Source organism: Bos grunniens, chromosome 22 (genome assembly GCF_055505025.1).
Source record: "Bos grunniens cultivar Pamir isolate PY7600 chromosome 22, Bosgru_T2T1.0, whole genome shotgun sequence".
Taxonomy (NCBI): Eukaryota; Metazoa; Chordata; class Mammalia; order Artiodactyla; family Bovidae; genus Bos; species Bos grunniens.
Window position 1 is genome coordinate 23,538,051 of NC_141186.1, and position 16,835 is coordinate 23,554,885.

The following is a 16,835-nucleotide window of genomic DNA, read 5'->3' on the forward strand; positions in this document are numbered from 1 at the left end:
GGACAGCTACCTTCCTCCCAAGAGGCTTTACAGTCACAGGCTCAGAACAAACAGTGGTTCTGCATGACAGCCTTTCCAATGCGGATTTCAGCTCATCTCTTCAGTATTTGGGATGCACTGGGGAGACTGGAGGGGGAAGGGCAGTTTGCCAGCAGCTCGGCAACCTGGGCCTTACTGAAATGCCTCAAGGACTGCTGCTATTGATGCAGCCTGGGGAGGAACTCTGTGTGGGCAGAAAACATCCTGATTAAAAATCCAAACGTTTTCACAGGGAGGCCTGTATGTGTCAGGTCCATCTGCTGGTGGAATTAATAAACCTTAGGTGCTAATTTGTTAAGGAAAAAAGTAGATATGTGGAAGTGAGAACAGAGAACCGAAAACAGTCTTTGATGGCACGAGTGAAGGTGGAAAATCTGATTAGAATAGGACTTCGTGTCAGCCCCAGGGTCTCCACCTGTTGCAGGTATTCCTGCTTTCACCGACAACAAACCACGTTCCAGAGTTCAAACTTTTCGAAAACCATTCCCTTTTAAAGACTGACCCTTATTTCTCCCGCCAGTATCCCTCTTTTTAAGGCAACAGATGTGAATGTAAACGCGGTTCAGAACGAGCAACCTGTAACTTAATTGATAGTGAATTGTCGATCTGCAAACTGAACACGAGCACATCTCATTTCCACCCCCAAATCTTGGCATTCTGTGTTCTCACCCTTGTCTGCATCATCTCTGAGCTAGGACCAACGCCGCAGCCTCTCAATATCCTGGCCTCCAGTACTGCCTTTCTTTGAAGCATCTAAGCAAAAGGGCATCTGCAGAGCTCAGCCCCCGTCCAAAACACTTAAAAAACTCCAGCACCTTCAAGTTGAAGCTCCTTTTAAAACAAAGCCCCCTCTGACTTGGCTCCTCCATCATCTCTCCACCCACATCACCAGGGAGCACCCCTCTATCACAAGCACCATGTCCCTCAAATACCTCCGAGCGTCCGCCAAAGCTTTCTCTCACAGAAAAGCCTTTTCCATTACGCCCACCCCCCCCACCCATCTTGTTGACAGTTTATTTTCTAAGTTTCGGCTCTTTGCCACCAGGAAGTCTCTGTTCCCCAGGTACCTTCTGTTGGATGCTACTTTTATCACTTATATTATTTAAACTTCTCCTGTCTCGTTTAAAGTTGAAACATGCCGAGGTTGAGAACACGGCCCTGTTTATCACCGTGTGCCTAACAGCAGGGTAGGAACTGGCAGAACTTAGACAATGAAAAAAGAAAGGTAGTTTCTTAAGCGTAATCCGGAAGAGAAAACTATATTCACATCAGACCAAACGAACCAAACTCAAAGCAGCAGACTCACTTTATTAAAGCTGCGTGGGGACGGGAGAAATTAAATCATCTCTAGATATTAATAAAGAAGTAACCACCTCCTCAGCGGTCCAGTGGTTAAGAGTCCAGCCAATGCAAGCCACACAGGCTCCATTCCTGCTTCGGGAATATTCCACATGCCTTGGAGCAACTACTGAGCCGGGGCACTAGGGTCCGAGCCCCACAACCAGAGACGCCAGCGCGAGAGGCCCGCTAGCCGCAACTGCAGAAAGCGCCAGCAGCAACAGACCCAGCGAAGCCAAAAATAAAAACAATCTAATGAACGGGAAAAAAAAAAGAATAGGAACTCACAGTTGGCGTCACTCTCCCTTCAGGAACGCCTGCCCCAACCTCGTGGGCCTACCTTCACCTGGGCAGCTTGAGCCCCTGCTGAGAACCGAGCTTCCGGGAGCCAGAACCACCCCTTCGTCTCACGTGACCCACGTGCCTTATTTTAATGTTCCAATGGCCTCTTTTCCCCATAAAGGTGGGTTATCAGTTTTGTTTCATTTATTAAAATAAAAACACAAGATTTGCCCCTGCTAGGTGATAAAAATGAATGAAAATGCATCAGCCTGAGGGAAAACTGTGAGAAAGAAATCAACACTTAAGTCACTGACGTCACAGTTCAGAGGTCAGCCTGATTCTTCTTAAAGAGCTGGATCCTTAGACCTTTTCAGCTGTGAGAGCCAGTAGCTCTAGTTCCTTGGACACACACATACTATCCTCGGTTAAGGGGTCAGGGACTTCAACAAACCAACAGAACTTTAAACAGCAAAGCTTGTGCTTCCACCCTCAGTGACATCACCCTTCAAAGAATTGATCACACTCAGCAAGACCCTGGAATTTTGCACTAGGAATGAATTACCTCAATAAGCAGACGACTTTCCTGCATAAGCTTGCCAGATATAGCAAGAAAAAAGAAGAGGCCCAGTTAACTTTGAATTGCCAATAAATATTGCAAAAACAACTCTGAGACACTGGAAGCCAAGTAAAACAAACAAGCAAAGAGACCATTTGTAGGTGAAGAAATCCAAGAAATAGAGGGAGACCACCGTGGAGCAGAAAACTCACCATATCTTAGCTGCATGAGCTCTCCTTGCAGAAACCCTATGCTGCTGCTGAAGCTTTCTCCAACGGAAAAGCCTTTTCAATTCTTCCCCCATCTCATTGACAGTTTATTTTCTAAGCCTTGGCTCTTGCCACCAGGAAGTCTGTGTTCCCCGGTTACTTTCTGTTGGATGCTACTTTAATCACTTATTATATTATTTAAACTTTTCCTGTCTCATTTAAAGTTAAAACTCTGAGGTTGAGAACAGCAGGGTAGAAACTGAATGAACTTAGACAATGAAAAGGAAAGGCAGTTTCTCAAGCATAAGCCAGAACAGAAACTATATTCATCTCAGGCCAAACAAACCAAATTGAACCCTGCCCGTCCGTGCCCAGGTCACCTTTCAACAACCTGTGTACAACTTCCTGGGAAGCTCACTACCCTTCTTGTTGGGAAGCAGTATCTGTATCTATCTAGCTATCTGGCTATTTACCTGTCAACCTATTGGTATAAATATCTAATGGTTTAGAATAAGGCTTAGAGTCATAAGTGACCAGCATCTGAATTCCTGGCCTCCCCAGTCAGCTGTGTGACCTGGAACAAACCTATGAACCTCTCAGCCTTGGTCCCTCCTGTACCAAATAGGAATAATACATGGTAACTACAGGTTTGCAGAGACTGGCACATGCTTAAAGCATTATTGTTGTCAGCTATTAAAATTACCAATGCATTTCTCTGTGGTATTGTGACAAAACACTGTGACTGGTCCCCTGGCTTCCCCACCCAGTCTAACTCCAAACGAGGAGATTTCACACCAGCCTCAGAGTGTCTCTATCTCCTTCATCCTGTGGCCCTTGTGGGGTCTCTCTTCCTGACCCCCTGCTGCTCCTCTGTGCCTAGAACAGGGCCTGGTACACAGATGGCACAGGTTCCTCTGAATGGCTGTCCTGGGCCTGGTCGGATAAAGAACCCCTCCACCTCCCAACCTCAACCTCAGACATCTCCCCTCCCACCTCGCCACTGTCTTCTCACCAACTCAGTGTCCTGGCTGCCTTTTGGTTGAATTTAACAGACCAGCTTCTTACCCTCTCTTGTCTTTCCTCTGAGTAAATCGTTATTTCTAGGTTTTGAAATGCACAGAATTAAGAGTTCTAAATTCTTTTGTTTTTTATTATTACTTTTTGGCCATCCCGCATGGCACGTGGGCTCTTAGTTCTCCGACCAGGAATTGAACCAGTGCCCCCTGCTCTGAAGCACAAAATCTTAACCACTGGACCACCAGAGAAGTCCTGAGAGTACTAAATTCTTGTCCCAACTTTCTAATTGTCTGTCTTACCATGGACTTACCATGTCACCTCTTTCCCTCCATTACATAAATACAAAGGGATAAAACCTGCATATCCTGCTTCTTAGTGTGAAGAGCACTTTGAAAATTATTTTTAAAAATTCAAATGCAAGTCATTACACTTTGTTAGTTAAAATCCTAAGGTATATACATTTCCTGGAATGGTTTGTGTGATTCCTAACAATTGGTAAGAATATATAGAAAAAGTCCAATTTTCAGAGATTGGGGAATAAAAGGATGGTAGCTGATTTTGTCTAAATTGTGAGCTCTGTTGAGTGTCGTGGTTTACACGTGGGTTGTGGAATTGGAACATTTAGTCTGTATGGCCCATTCGGCATGAGGGGAAAGGGGACTCCTTTTGGAATAAGCAGCCTGACTACAGATGGTGATCAGGAGGGCAGAGCTTAGTGACGTCACCCCAAATGCTGCCCTAGGCTCTCCACCCTCCAGCTTTGTCAGGGTCAGAGATGGAGGTGGGCGGGTAGGGATAAAGGTCTGGCACTTTGGGACAGCAGTCAAGAATCACAGCCAAACTTTAAGCCTGGGCTATGCTCTGATTATTTAAATACCACATCGTATGTACTGTATAGCACAGGGAACTCTACTCAATGCTCTGTAGTTACCTAAATGGGAAGAAGTTCCCTAAAAGTGGGAATATATGTATACATATGGCTGATTCACTTTGTTGTACAGTACAAACTAACATAACACTGTAAAGCAACTATACTCCCATAAAAATTAATTTTTTAAAAAGATACTTAGAATGCAAATCTATAGGCATTGCATGTAGTCTCATGAGGCCCTATTTTGATTAATAATATGCTTGGGGGTTTCTGAAGTCACTTTTGTAAGTATGATCTGCTGACAATAAAACTAAAAGCTGAAAATGGTTCAAGAAAAAGTGACACCATGTAATGAACTGATACATATGTGTGAGTACTCATGATGTTCTGGAATCAGAGAAATGAAAGGTCAATGCCAGAGAGGGAAACTGAGGGAGGATTTGGCATCTGACTGAGAACCCTACTGCCTGACTTATTTTATTAACATAATTACACAGTTTTATTTTATTAATTGTATTATTGAAAGTATTAAATATTAAAATTTATACTAAGAATTGAAAATATTTAAGAAAAAAGTGATAATGAAAGAAACAAATTTAAGAAAAAAAGTGAACTCTCAGGTGAGTTCAACATTCATTCTGGTTAGGGACTGCACCAGGGAAGGCATTGGTTAGGGAATGTACCCACATTCTTTGTCCGTTTTTTGATGACCATCTCAAGTGACTTGGGAGAAAGAACAATGACTTACTTATTTACAGAACAATTTGCTAGTATTTGGAGAGCTGTGATTCTAGAACTTTACAAATGTTATCCTGTCAAATAAGTGGCAATTGTCTGAATGCACCCCTAGTGATCAGACTCCAGAATTCATATTCTTAGACACTGTACTAGGCTGCCTAGGTAAGGCCGCGGTGTCTGTCGTTTTGTCATAGAACACTTTGGGGGTAGATCCAGAGATTGAACATAAGTATTTGATTTTAAAAGGCTTTTTCCCGAAATCGTCATGGTTGGCCAGAGAATTCTTCTAATTGTCATAAAGGAAAATATAGCCAACTCTTAAACTACAATGAGATACTACCTCACACCAGTCAAAATGACCATCATCAAAAAGCCTATAAACAATAAATGCTGGATAGAGTGTGGAGAAAAGGGAACCCTCCTACACTGTTGGTGGGAATGTAAACTGGTACAACTACTATGGAGAACAGCATGGAGGTTCCTTAAAAAAACTAAAAATAGAGCTGCCATATGATCCAGCAATCCCACTCCTGGGCATATATCTGGAGAAAACCATTGTTGGAAAGGATACATACACCCCAATGCTCATCACAGCACTGTTTACAATAGGCAAGACATGGAGACAACTTGAATGTCCATTATCAGAGGACTGGATAAAGAAGGTGTGGTATATATATACACAATGGAATATTATTCATCCATTAAAAAGAATGATAGAATGCCATTTGCAGAAACATGGATGTACCTGGAGATTATTATACTAAGGGAAGTAAGTCAGAGAAAGTCAAATATCTTATGATATTGCTTATATGCTGAATCTAGAAAAATGATACAAATGAACTTATTTACAAAACAGAAACACAGACTTAGAGAACCAACTTATGTGTTGAAAGTGTTGGGGTCGGGGGAGGGATAGATTGAGTTTGGGATTGACATGCATATACTGCTATATTTAAAATGGATAACTGACAAGGACCTACTGTTTAGCACAGGGAACTCAGCTCAGTATTCTGTAATAACCTAAATGGATAAAAATTTTGAAAAAGAACAGATAATTGGATGGATATAACTGAATCACTTTGTTATACACCTGTAGCTAACACATTGTTAATCAACTATACTCCAATATAAAATGAACATTAAAAGAGGAAATATATCCAATTCTTGATTATCTATGTTAATGGAGGTGAACAGCAGCATTGATAATCCAATATAGTTTGCAAAAATCACCTGGTGGTTGATTACATTACATTGCTTTAAAAATTACATGACATTTTAAAAGCTAATTATTACTATTTATGGACTTTTTAGAATTCAACATTTCTGGAGCATATTTGCTGTAGGGTATGGGTGGTGGGAGAGACTGGGAAAAGATTCATCAGGATTGACTGTCGCTTCCCAGATGTAAATAACCAAACATTTGAAGGGAGGAATAACTCAATCATTCTATCTTAAGATAAAAGCTTAAGGCAGCTCCCACCTCACAGGTTGGAAGAGATGCAAGCTCACCTGAGGATGAAATTTATCATCCACGTCTTCCGCCCCGGTGGAAAGATGCTGTTTCATACTCAGGTTTTGTGAGCTGTATAAAAACTCTGGAATGCTGAGAGAATCCAACTATCTGGCAAAATAGAATCTTCTTTTGTACAGTTAAATCACAGGTGAACCACCCATACACAAAATGAACATCAGAATAAGTGCTAGAAAAGATGAAATAACCAAAGCAAATATTCCTTTTTCTAGTGCTTCTCCTTTCTAGTCACTGTGCAACAACCCCAAGCAGCAATGCATTTCCCTGCACATATTAATTGGGACTAGGGCCTGGGGAATCTCGCATGGATGGCTAAGCATAGATAGTGTGCTATTTAGACATTTCCAGCATTTATTTTCCCATCTTCTAGAAACATCATCTCAATTCTCCTTTAACAAACTGTCTCTCCCCTATGAGTACATGATCAAGGTGCTCTTGTGGCTAACATAAATTGATCAGACTCTTCTAAGAATTTGGATATTGAACAGAGTGGCTTTGAAATCAGAAACAGAGCTAATTCAACCCAAAACAGCTCCCCCAAAAGACTGCAAATTTCCTGCAGGTTCACCCCCAGGGTGGCCTGCTCCTTAGTCTCACCAAGGCTTGGGTATTCAGTGTCTCCATGGCTCAGGTGATCTGACCTGCGTCATTCCTTTATGTTTGCTCAGGTAAGCCAGAGTTGTTTCTGTTGCTTGCAAGCAGTGAGCCTAACCTGCAACAACCATGAAAACCAACAAATAAGACACGTTTGGGTGAAGGTGCCTATGGGGCACTTTTAAAAAAATACCTTGAGCTTGGTCAGACTCAGCTAATCCAGGGCCTTATTTATCAGATGATTAAGCTGAGAGATTCAAGGACTTTTTCCAAGGTTTCAAATCAGAAGCCAGGCCTTCTGACACTTTCCACCACCTTGCAAAACAGTGACAGTCTCCTCTGATTGGTTTGCTGGGGCACACAGGCGGGCAACTGATGCAAAATGCTACTTCAAAGACCCCTTCAATCAATTAATCAATGATTATTTATTGCAAGGCACTGTGCTAGGCACTATGGAGAGTACATGGAAGATAAGACCAAAGTCCCTGCCCTCAAGGAGCTTACAATCTAGTTGGGAAGACAAGGCATACATACAAGGAAAATTAAGTAACAATACAGGAGTTGAGTTAAAATGCAAGATAACAGTACAAGAGACTTCCAAAAGTAGTACCTGATTAAATTACTAAGTGAGGGGTATTGACAGGGCTTGCAGCTCATTCAGAGGAAGGAGGTCAGCGAGGGTTGGAAGGCTTCACAGACAAGCTGGGGCTGGAGCTACCCTAGAACAGTCAAGATCGGGAATTAAAGAAGAGTGGGGGTATTTCAAGAAGGGGCAGCCAGATGCCCAAAAGGCACAGAGGTGAGACCAAAAGCAAGTGGTGTTCGGGGGCCAGTGAGGGCTCTGTGTGGCTGGGTATGGACTTAAGTTGTTATCAGATTAACAAGGGCCTCAGGTTTAGATTTTATCCTTTTAGCAATGGGGTTGGAAGAAACCTTAAAACAACAGATATCCTTAGATTAAGTGTAGAAAAGACTGAGTTAATCCAGAGGATCTACTCACGTTTGATCTTCAGGAGATTTATTTGTGGATTTTTGACCCTCTCTACTTCCAAAGAGGACCTGCAATGGTGTTTTCTCTGGGTCTTCTAGGTAGGGATCGTGGCCAGAGACTTTTGAGTCCCTCTAGGATCTTAAATTATAACTAGCACAAGGGTGAGTGAACAGATTCCCTGACAGGCAGGCAGGAAAAATGCTCCCAAAAGACAAGTATCTTTACAAATGACAGAATATTTATTAACAATACCTTTAAAAAAAGATTACATATGCTAGATCACTGGTAAATATCATTAACACTGGGGTTGGGAACTAGCTGGGGTGTTATTTTTTTTTTCATTCATTTTATTATTTTGTTGATTTTTTTGTGTGTGTGATTTTAAATTTTGTCTTATTTCAACATAGAAGTAACCATATCAAACTAAGAAAGGAACACAGTTTGAAATACTGACAATATATTTTTCCCAGTTACCACCCTAGTTTTTACACAAGTGGAATCCTGATTATGACTTTATTGGATAAATATAGCTAGAAGGTTGAAAAGTTAACTTATACTCTTTGTAAGCAAAAATGACAAATTACAGGCAAAATTTGAGCTCTCTGAGAAAGAAGAAAAGGTGCAGTGTGTTTACAAGTGAAAATTTTTATAGAAAATTTCATTGCATTTTATTTGCACTGTTCCACTAGTGTCAGCTTACAAAACCTCCCCCGTTATAACAAATAGTTCTTTTCATAAGAATACGGTTTTGTTGATATTGTCATTTTCCAATGTGTGATTTTAAGACGTAGAAGATAAAGCTTATAAAGCAACAAGGCTACCTACTGCAAAACAGGAGAATCATCGAGATACCATACAGTTGTACTAAAGATCTCTTATAGAGTCATGAAAAAAATTCTTTGTGGCAACTATTTGCTGAAATAGGAGAAATCTGCCAGACTCCTTACATAATTCTGATTTAAAAGAAGGGCTCTATCATTAAAGAGATACATATTATCTATAAGAGATTTTGTAAAGAAGTTATGAATCCATTGACAGAGAATTACTCTTTTCTTTGTTAAATGTACATTCAAAACAGATACATTTAAAGATAGTAAAATTATTCTTTATCCTTTGAAAGACGTGGTTGACTATAGTAACTTTTGGTCTATGTTACTACAGGATATGTAACTTCCAGTGTCATGGCTAAGATAATGCTACTACAAAGACAAGGCTAACTTAGTCGAGGGAAAAGAAAGTCTTACCGTACGATGCTAAATTCAGGGGTGGGAGTACTGCTCAAGGTACCTCTCGGGCAGTTAGTTTAGGTTTTGAGATTGCGGCCATTCCTGAAATCATCTCAAGTTGTGTGGAACAACAAAATTCACAACAGGGCTGGAAAACATATTGTACAATGGCTAAACAACTTGATTCAGTGCATCACACATCCCGTGAGTCATTCCTACACAGCGGCCTTAAGTCACAGACAATCCTTCAGCTGCGCTGCGTCTAGACCCTTGTAGAACCATACAAGGAATCTGCGATGTATTGACCAGGGTGAGTTTCCAACTCTGTCTTTAAAGGAAATACTTTCAAATAATAATCACATGATTGTGTTGCCCATAGCATTTTACAGCAGAGGAAAAAAATTAATATCTACATTTCATGTTGACTTTAAAAAATCCTATAAAACACTAAATATATAATAAAAAATATGCATATAAGGACATATGTAAACTGCTTTGGTAACATCATATTACAGATGTCTTCAGTGCATTGCAGAGTTTCCAAAGAAACTTCAGACAAAGCTAGATTTGCTTTGAGGAAGTACTGTAGAATGCCATTCCTAAAGAAGCAAAAAACATTTTTTTTTCCAGTAATAAGATGTACTTGAACAACAATATTACTTAGTACTGGGCGTCTTCAAAACAACTAGCTAAATGTTGCTTATATTATAAAGAGAAAGTCCTTCGGAGAACTGTTGTCATAAACTGGACCTTGCTGTGAGGGAGATCATGATGGTACTGATGGCCGACAGCGTGCATGCATTTGAAGTGGACGGCCCGGCTCCTCTTGCATAGGCATCTGCAGAGAGAAGACATTCACTCAGTATCCACTCACCCTGGCAACAAAGGGAGGCAGGACATAGGGCTCTTGGAAATGGAAGAACTGTCTCAAGTCTATTGGAAATGACCATCTCTCTCTCTCTCTTTTTTTTTATTTTTAGCCTTTTTCTTTTTGGGGTATAGCCAATTTTAAACTTTTTCTTTTATATTGGGGTATAGCCAATTATGGGCTTTCCAGGTGGCACTAGTGGCAAAGAAGTCACCTGCCGATGTAAGAGACATGGGTCCGATCCCTGGGTTGGGAAGATCCCCTGGAGGAGGGCATGGCAACCCACTCCAGTATTCTTGCCTGGAGAATCCCACGGATAGAGGAGCCTGGCGGGCTACAGTCTATGGACTCACAAAGAGCCGGACACAACCGAAGCGACTAAGCCCAAGCCAATTAACAATACTGTGATAGTTTCCAGTGAACGATGAAGGGACTCAGCCATACATACAGATGTGTCCATCCTCCCCCAAACTCCCCTCCCATCCAGGCTGCCACATAACATTGATCCCTGTGCTAGACAGTGGACCTTGCTGGTTATCTATTTTAAATACAGCAGTGTATACAGGCAACCATAAATTTGTTCTCTAAGTCTGTGAGTCTCTTTCTGTTTTCTAAGTAAGCTCACTTGTATCAAGACCAACTCTTGTTGACTGTTTTAGTCTCTGTTCTATGACGCCCTAGTTATGAACTTGGGAGCAGGTGGTAGACATCTCTGGACCTCTATTTAAGCATTTGTTAAGGGAGGGTGTCCACATCTAACATGAGAAGAAACTTCAAAATAACTGCAAACACTACAGATAAATACTAGGATATCAATGATGCAGCAAAATAAACATTGATGTTCTCTTTCGAATTCAAGCTTTGTGCTGGGCACAGAGCCATATGACAATTCCTACAAAAACCCTGAGAGCCTCTGGTATGGTTATTACACAATTTAACAGATAAGGAAACTGGGGCCCAGAAAAGGAAGATAAGTCTAAGATTATCCACTTAGTAAAGACCTGAATTGGGATTCCAACACATATATATCTAAATATACCTATTTTTTCCCAACAAAATAATTTTTTAAAAACTTTTCCTTATATGTCTTATATTGTTTTCACAGTAAGAAGTTACCAACCGTCATTTGAGTTTTATCAAGATTGTAAGATCTCTAACCATCAAAATGGAAAATCTCTTGAGAAAGAGACCATGTTTTATTCATGGCTACAGCCTTATCATCTAATCATTATAACAATAAAATTGCTTCAAATATGTTTTTGTAATGAATTAAATCAAGAATTATCAATCTTAAAAAAACAGTTCTTGAAATGATAAGCAAGTATGAAGTCAGATTTTAAGAAGTGAGATAAATTAACCCCAAAACAAACTCCAATCTTGTGTTTTTTGTGGCCTGGAGATTACTTCCACATCTCACCATAAATTTGGTTCCTTTCAACAGAAGTTAGAGCCTCTTCTGAGATGTAGAAACCAATTCTCCCCAGTGTTTGCAAAGAAAAAAATGTGTTACTATTTGCATGCAAAAGAGGTGTAGTAAATATAAACCTCATCTGGAAGATGACAAATTACTCCTGAATCTGGAGCGTGTTCTTGGTGCAGCCTACATTTCCCACCAGAAGTCCTGTTCTATTCACTAGCAGTAACAAGTGCTTATTCAGAAGGGGGAAGTAACCAGTGAACATTTTCTTTTCTGATTTGAGGCATCCAAATTTGATAGATGCAGTTAAAACTGGTGGAGTGGATACTTTACTGTAACTGGATACAGCAAGGATACTAGACCCTTTCCTCATCCAACGAATAATAAAACGGATACTGAACAAAGGGACTGATGCTCAGGACTCTGTAGCAAGGATTGTCCATGATTTAAAATCTCCTATCTCCATCAATGACTTGAAAGTTCCTATCTCCAGCCTTCACTGAACCCCTTACCTCTTGACTAGTAAATCCAAAAGCCAATGAAAATCTACACTTAGATACCTAATGGCAATCTTCTTTGTTTTATTATTGTGGTAAGACACACTTAATGTAAAGGTTACCACTTTAACTATTTTAAGGTGTACAACTTCAGTGGCCTTAAGTTCAGTCCAATGTTGGGCAGCCAGGACCACGTCTAGTTCCAGAACCTTTTTATCATCTGAAATGGAAACCCAGTACCCCTTAAACCACAATGAACACCACTGGCCAGTCACTTTCAGTCACCGATCTGCCTCTATGGATTTTCCTATTTTGCCTTTAAAAAAAAATTCAAATAAAATCACACAACAAAAAATAATATGCTGTTGAGATAGTTGCAAACACAGTATTTGAAAAATAGATTGAATGTATTTGCCTAAAAAAAGAACACACACTTCAACAGTTTTGAAAACAAAGATATTCTTGACTATATGTAGACATGTGTGCTTATGTACATATGTTACACACACAAGTTCAAAATAAATAGTTTCAAGCTCAAAATATTTTCAGCCAAAGACATTAAATTATATTGTATCACTAGAGACAGGCTTCTAGAGCAATTTAAAGAAATCTTTTTTGCTTCTTCCTCCTAGGTCACACTTTTAACTTTCTAAGCTATAATGTGGGGGTTACTGTAGCTGTAAACCACCTGGGTCATATGGAAGATCCTGGGTGACTGATCTGTGGCCGCTTTAACCTGATTATTGATTGTCAAGTGATTAAATCCTTATTACGTCAGCCAAGACAAGTCAGACTGTCTTTTGCACAAAACTATCTGTGATCAGCAAATATCAGTTGTCTAAGGAAGGAGGATGTTATCGTCCATTTTTATCACGTCTTTTTTTTTTTCATGTTTAATTTCATCTGAGCTCTGGCTCACTGGGAGGCTTAAGCAATAAGGCAGACAGGGAGAAGGGAGGGGAAAAAAAAAGAGAGACAGGCATTCTTACTTGATATCTTTGGAATTCGAATCTGTTCACTGCTGCTGCCATCTCCTCCATCACTGAATGGCTTAATTTCTATTATATAATCTTCGTCAAAAGGCAAAGAAAGCTCCACCGATGTTTTGTTTGTTTCAATGACAGATGTGCTGCTTTGTCTGCTCCATCTGTACAGGACCTGCCAATATGGGAAGAACAGGTGTCACCTGCTGTCCTCACAAAGGCCCCCCAGGATGCGGCATTCTCTTGTTTCCACCTCTGGGCACCAGTGAAATGTGGGGATGCTGCAGTTGTCAGGCTGCCCACATGCATTTGGAAGGCTCATTTACAGCAAGGGGCATGTCTGCAGCCGCCATTTATTTCATCACGAGGAAAGAGTTGACAGACAGGCTCACGTGGCATGGTAGCAGGGCTGGCACGAGCCTAATAGCATGCTGTGTGACCTCACATAACCTCTGGAGGCTCAGTTAAAACACCTGAATAGGTGGCTATACAGAGCTCAGTTACATAGAAGCGTCTTTGGCATCAGAATAGATTTGGCTGCTGTGTGACCTCGGTCCACTTACTTTCCCGCTCTGAGCCTCAATGCCCTCATCTGTAAAATGGGGACAATAATACTGACTTTCCTGGGAAGTCTTCAAGATTGCACAGGATTCAATAAAATAAAGGACTCAAAGAAAGCATGTAAGACTGGTATCTATGAAGTCTTAAAGGAAACAAGAGATACAAAGATAACTTGGCAAAGGTTAGAAGCAAAAATCAGGCATGATAAACTATCATTATCAATCCTTTGGAAAGAGGACATTTCAGCACAGGAAGAGCGTCTCTAAAAGGCAAGGGCAGAAATCCCCCTTTTTTCCCTCCCACTGGGAACCCTTTTAAAGCTACATAGAAAAGGGAGGATGTTATAGGACAATTACTGTCACTCTTGAAATGTCTGTAGCTCCTATAGAGTCACTCACACATCTTTGTTTACCACTTTGGCTTCTGCTGGGCCAGAGTCTAGGCTGGTAGTTTACAGGATGAGATGGCTAACTAGCTCCTTGGAAAATACACTCACCACATGGCATTGCCTACCTTGGTCATCAACAATCCCTATTAGCAACTAAAGATAAAGGCCCAGAGAGGTGTACCTGCCTTTCTGGATATAACAATTGTGATGAGAACTGTCCCACAAATGTTTTCTGTTTACTCTGAGCCAGACACTCTACTGGCACAGCTATGCTTAATGGTGACAGCATCTGACAAGACAGGCGCTATTATTTGTGTCCACAGAGGAGGACACTGAGGCCCAGGGATATTGCAGAGCTGGTGAGTGACAAGATGAGGGTTTCTAAGCCCATGCTCTTCAACCACTATAACTCATCATTTCTCTTGATATTAAAAAAAAAAAATAAGGCTGGGTGACATGAATGGTTCCAGGTCCTGGTTCTATGTTAGAAGCACTTAGGGAACCTGGAAAAATACCAATACTCTAGTCCAGTGATCTCCAATATTTTTGGCACCAGGACTGGTTTCATGGAAGACAGTTTTTCACAAATTAGGGGTGGAGGGAGGGTAGTTTCAGGATGATTCAAGTGTATTATATTTACTGTGCACTTTATTTCTATTATTGTTACATCAGCTCCACTTCAGATCATCAGGCATTAGAAAATGAGGTGCGGGAACCCTGCTATAGGCCACTGGTTCTCAACTAGGGTGGGGGGAGTGGAGGAGCAATTTTGTGCCCGGAGGGGGCATTTGGCAAATGTCTGCAGACATTTTTGGTTATCACAATGGCTGTTGCTAGTGTTGTGAGTGCCTGGGTCCTCGTATAATACAGAGGGCAGTCCCCACAACGGAGAGTCATCCACCTTGAAGTGGCATCTGCGAGGAGGCTGAGGAATTCTGCTCCAGCCACACCCCAGACCTCCCATGTCAGACTCCAGAGAAGAAGGGTCCAGGCCATGGTATGTTTTTAAAAAGATCTTTAGATGTTCATTCAGGGAGTCATGAATGACATCAGGGTTCTCAAACCTAAGCTTGTATCAGAGTTGACTGGAGGGCCTCTTAAAGCATCTGTCACTGGGCTCCACTTGAGTTTCTGATTTCATAGGTCTTAGTTGGGACTTGAAAAATCTGCATTTCTAACAAGTCCTCAGGTAATACCATTGCCTCTAGTCCGGGGGCCACACTTAGAGAACAATAAGACTAGCTCATCTTTCCCTAAGACCCACTGCTGCCACTGTTTAGTCGCTAAGTCCTGTCCAACTCTTGCGAACATGTGGACTGTAGCCTGTCAGGCTCCTCTGTCCATGGGCTTTACCAAGCAAGAATACTGAAGTGGGCTGCCATTTCCTTTTCCATGGGATCTTCCCAACCCAGGGATCAAACCCGGGTCACCTGCTTGACAGGTGGATTCTTTACGTCTGAGCCACCGGGAAAGCCCCCTGAAACCCACCATGAATTCTAATTTGCTGAGGTCAAAGACATAGGGTCACTCTACTATTGCAAGAAAACCCAAACACAAGAGAAATGCATCAAATTCCCCTAAAATGGTTTAGATCCCATTTGTTTCCTGGCATTTCATCACCTTTATTTATGTCTCTCTAATACAAGGTGGAAAACACAATTTCCTTAGGGTGGAAAGATTCATAAGCGTCCCTCTTCCTTCTCAGGAGTATCAGTTGTATCAAACTCAGCATCCACTCACTAATGATCAGGCTCAAATAAATCCTGAGGCTCATCCAGGACTGTCAGAGCATCTCATCACAGCCCTTCAGGAACATGGGCTGGCTGATGGGATGCAAGGGCACATCTGGCTTTGAGGAATAAATTGCTTCTTTGATTTACCTCTGGTCCTTGCCAGAGCACAGAGGATTCAACTAGTTTCAAATATAAATCCAAAAGAAACACTTACAGGAAAAAACAGCCCTTTTATCAGCACTGCTTACTAGTCGTGTAACGTTGGGGGCTGAGCTGCGTGCATCTGTGCTAAGTTGCTTCATTCATGTCCAACTCTTTGCAACCCCATGGACGGTAGCCCACCAGGCTCCTCTGTCTTTGGGGATTCTCCAGGCAAGAATACTAGAGTGGGTTGCCTTCCTCCAGGGGATCTTCCGAACCCAGGGATCAAACCTGTGTCTCCTGTGGCTTCTGCATTGCAGGCGGATCCTTTACCACTGAGCCACTGGGGAAGCCCTGGGGGCTGCGGTGGAAGCTAAATAAAGGCCTGTAAAACCTTTATTTACACCACAATGAAGCTTATTTCAGCTTTAGTTCTGCTGATTGACCTTAGCCCAAGCTTAGTTCAGCTGATTGACTTAAAGGCAGTGTTTACATTTCCTATTATCCACGGTGGAAGACAAAGAGAAAGAGTAAGTTCGTGGGAATAATGAAAATAGAATGAAACATTATTGAATGCTAATCATGAGTTTCAACATCATATACCTTGAGATAGGCACTATTAGTATTCTGATTTTCTTTTTTGGCCACTCTGCATGTAGGATCTTAGGATCTTAGTTACCTGACCAGGTATTGAACCTGCTCCCCCTGCACTGGAAGCGTGGAGTCTTAACTCCTGGATCATCATGGAAGTCCCTATTCTGATTTTAAAGATGAGGAGTCTGAGGCCTAGAGATGTTCAGCAATGTGCCCAAGGTCTTACAGCCAGTAAGTGGGGGACACAGGCAGGGTGGGTTC

General features: G+C 41.5%; 2 protein-coding genes across 13 annotated transcripts in view; both read right to left on the bottom strand.

The window, feature by feature from the left end:
* The window catches only part of TRNT1 (tRNA nucleotidyl transferase 1), a 97,495-nt gene extending 95,545 nt beyond the window's left edge, over window positions 1-1,950 (bottom strand). The window contains exon 1 of one of the 4 annotated variants that reach the window (XM_086366656.1): window positions 1,666-1,950. The gene's annotated coding sequence lies outside the window, so the exon portion shown is untranslated. The remainder of the gene's footprint in view (window positions 1-1,665) is intronic. The other 3 variants (XM_086366659.1, XM_086366658.1, XM_086366657.1) reach the window with 3 other exon arrangements.
* A 5,626-nt stretch (window positions 1,951-7,576) lies between these two features.
* Window positions 7,577-16,835, bottom strand: part of LOC147348220 (contactin-4) — a 1,019,923-nt gene continuing 1,010,664 nt past the window's right edge. For all 9 annotated transcript variants that reach the window (XM_086366640.1, XM_086366644.1, XM_086366647.1 and 6 more), the window contains 2 exons: window positions 13,164-13,332; window positions 7,577-10,230 (listed from right to left, as the gene is read on the bottom strand). In XM_086366640.1, coding sequence (XP_086222766.1) covers window positions 10,130-10,230; window positions 13,164-13,332 — 270 coding nt within the window. In that variant the 3' untranslated portion in view covers window positions 7,577-10,129. The remainder of the gene's footprint in view (window positions 10,231-13,163; window positions 13,333-16,835) is intronic.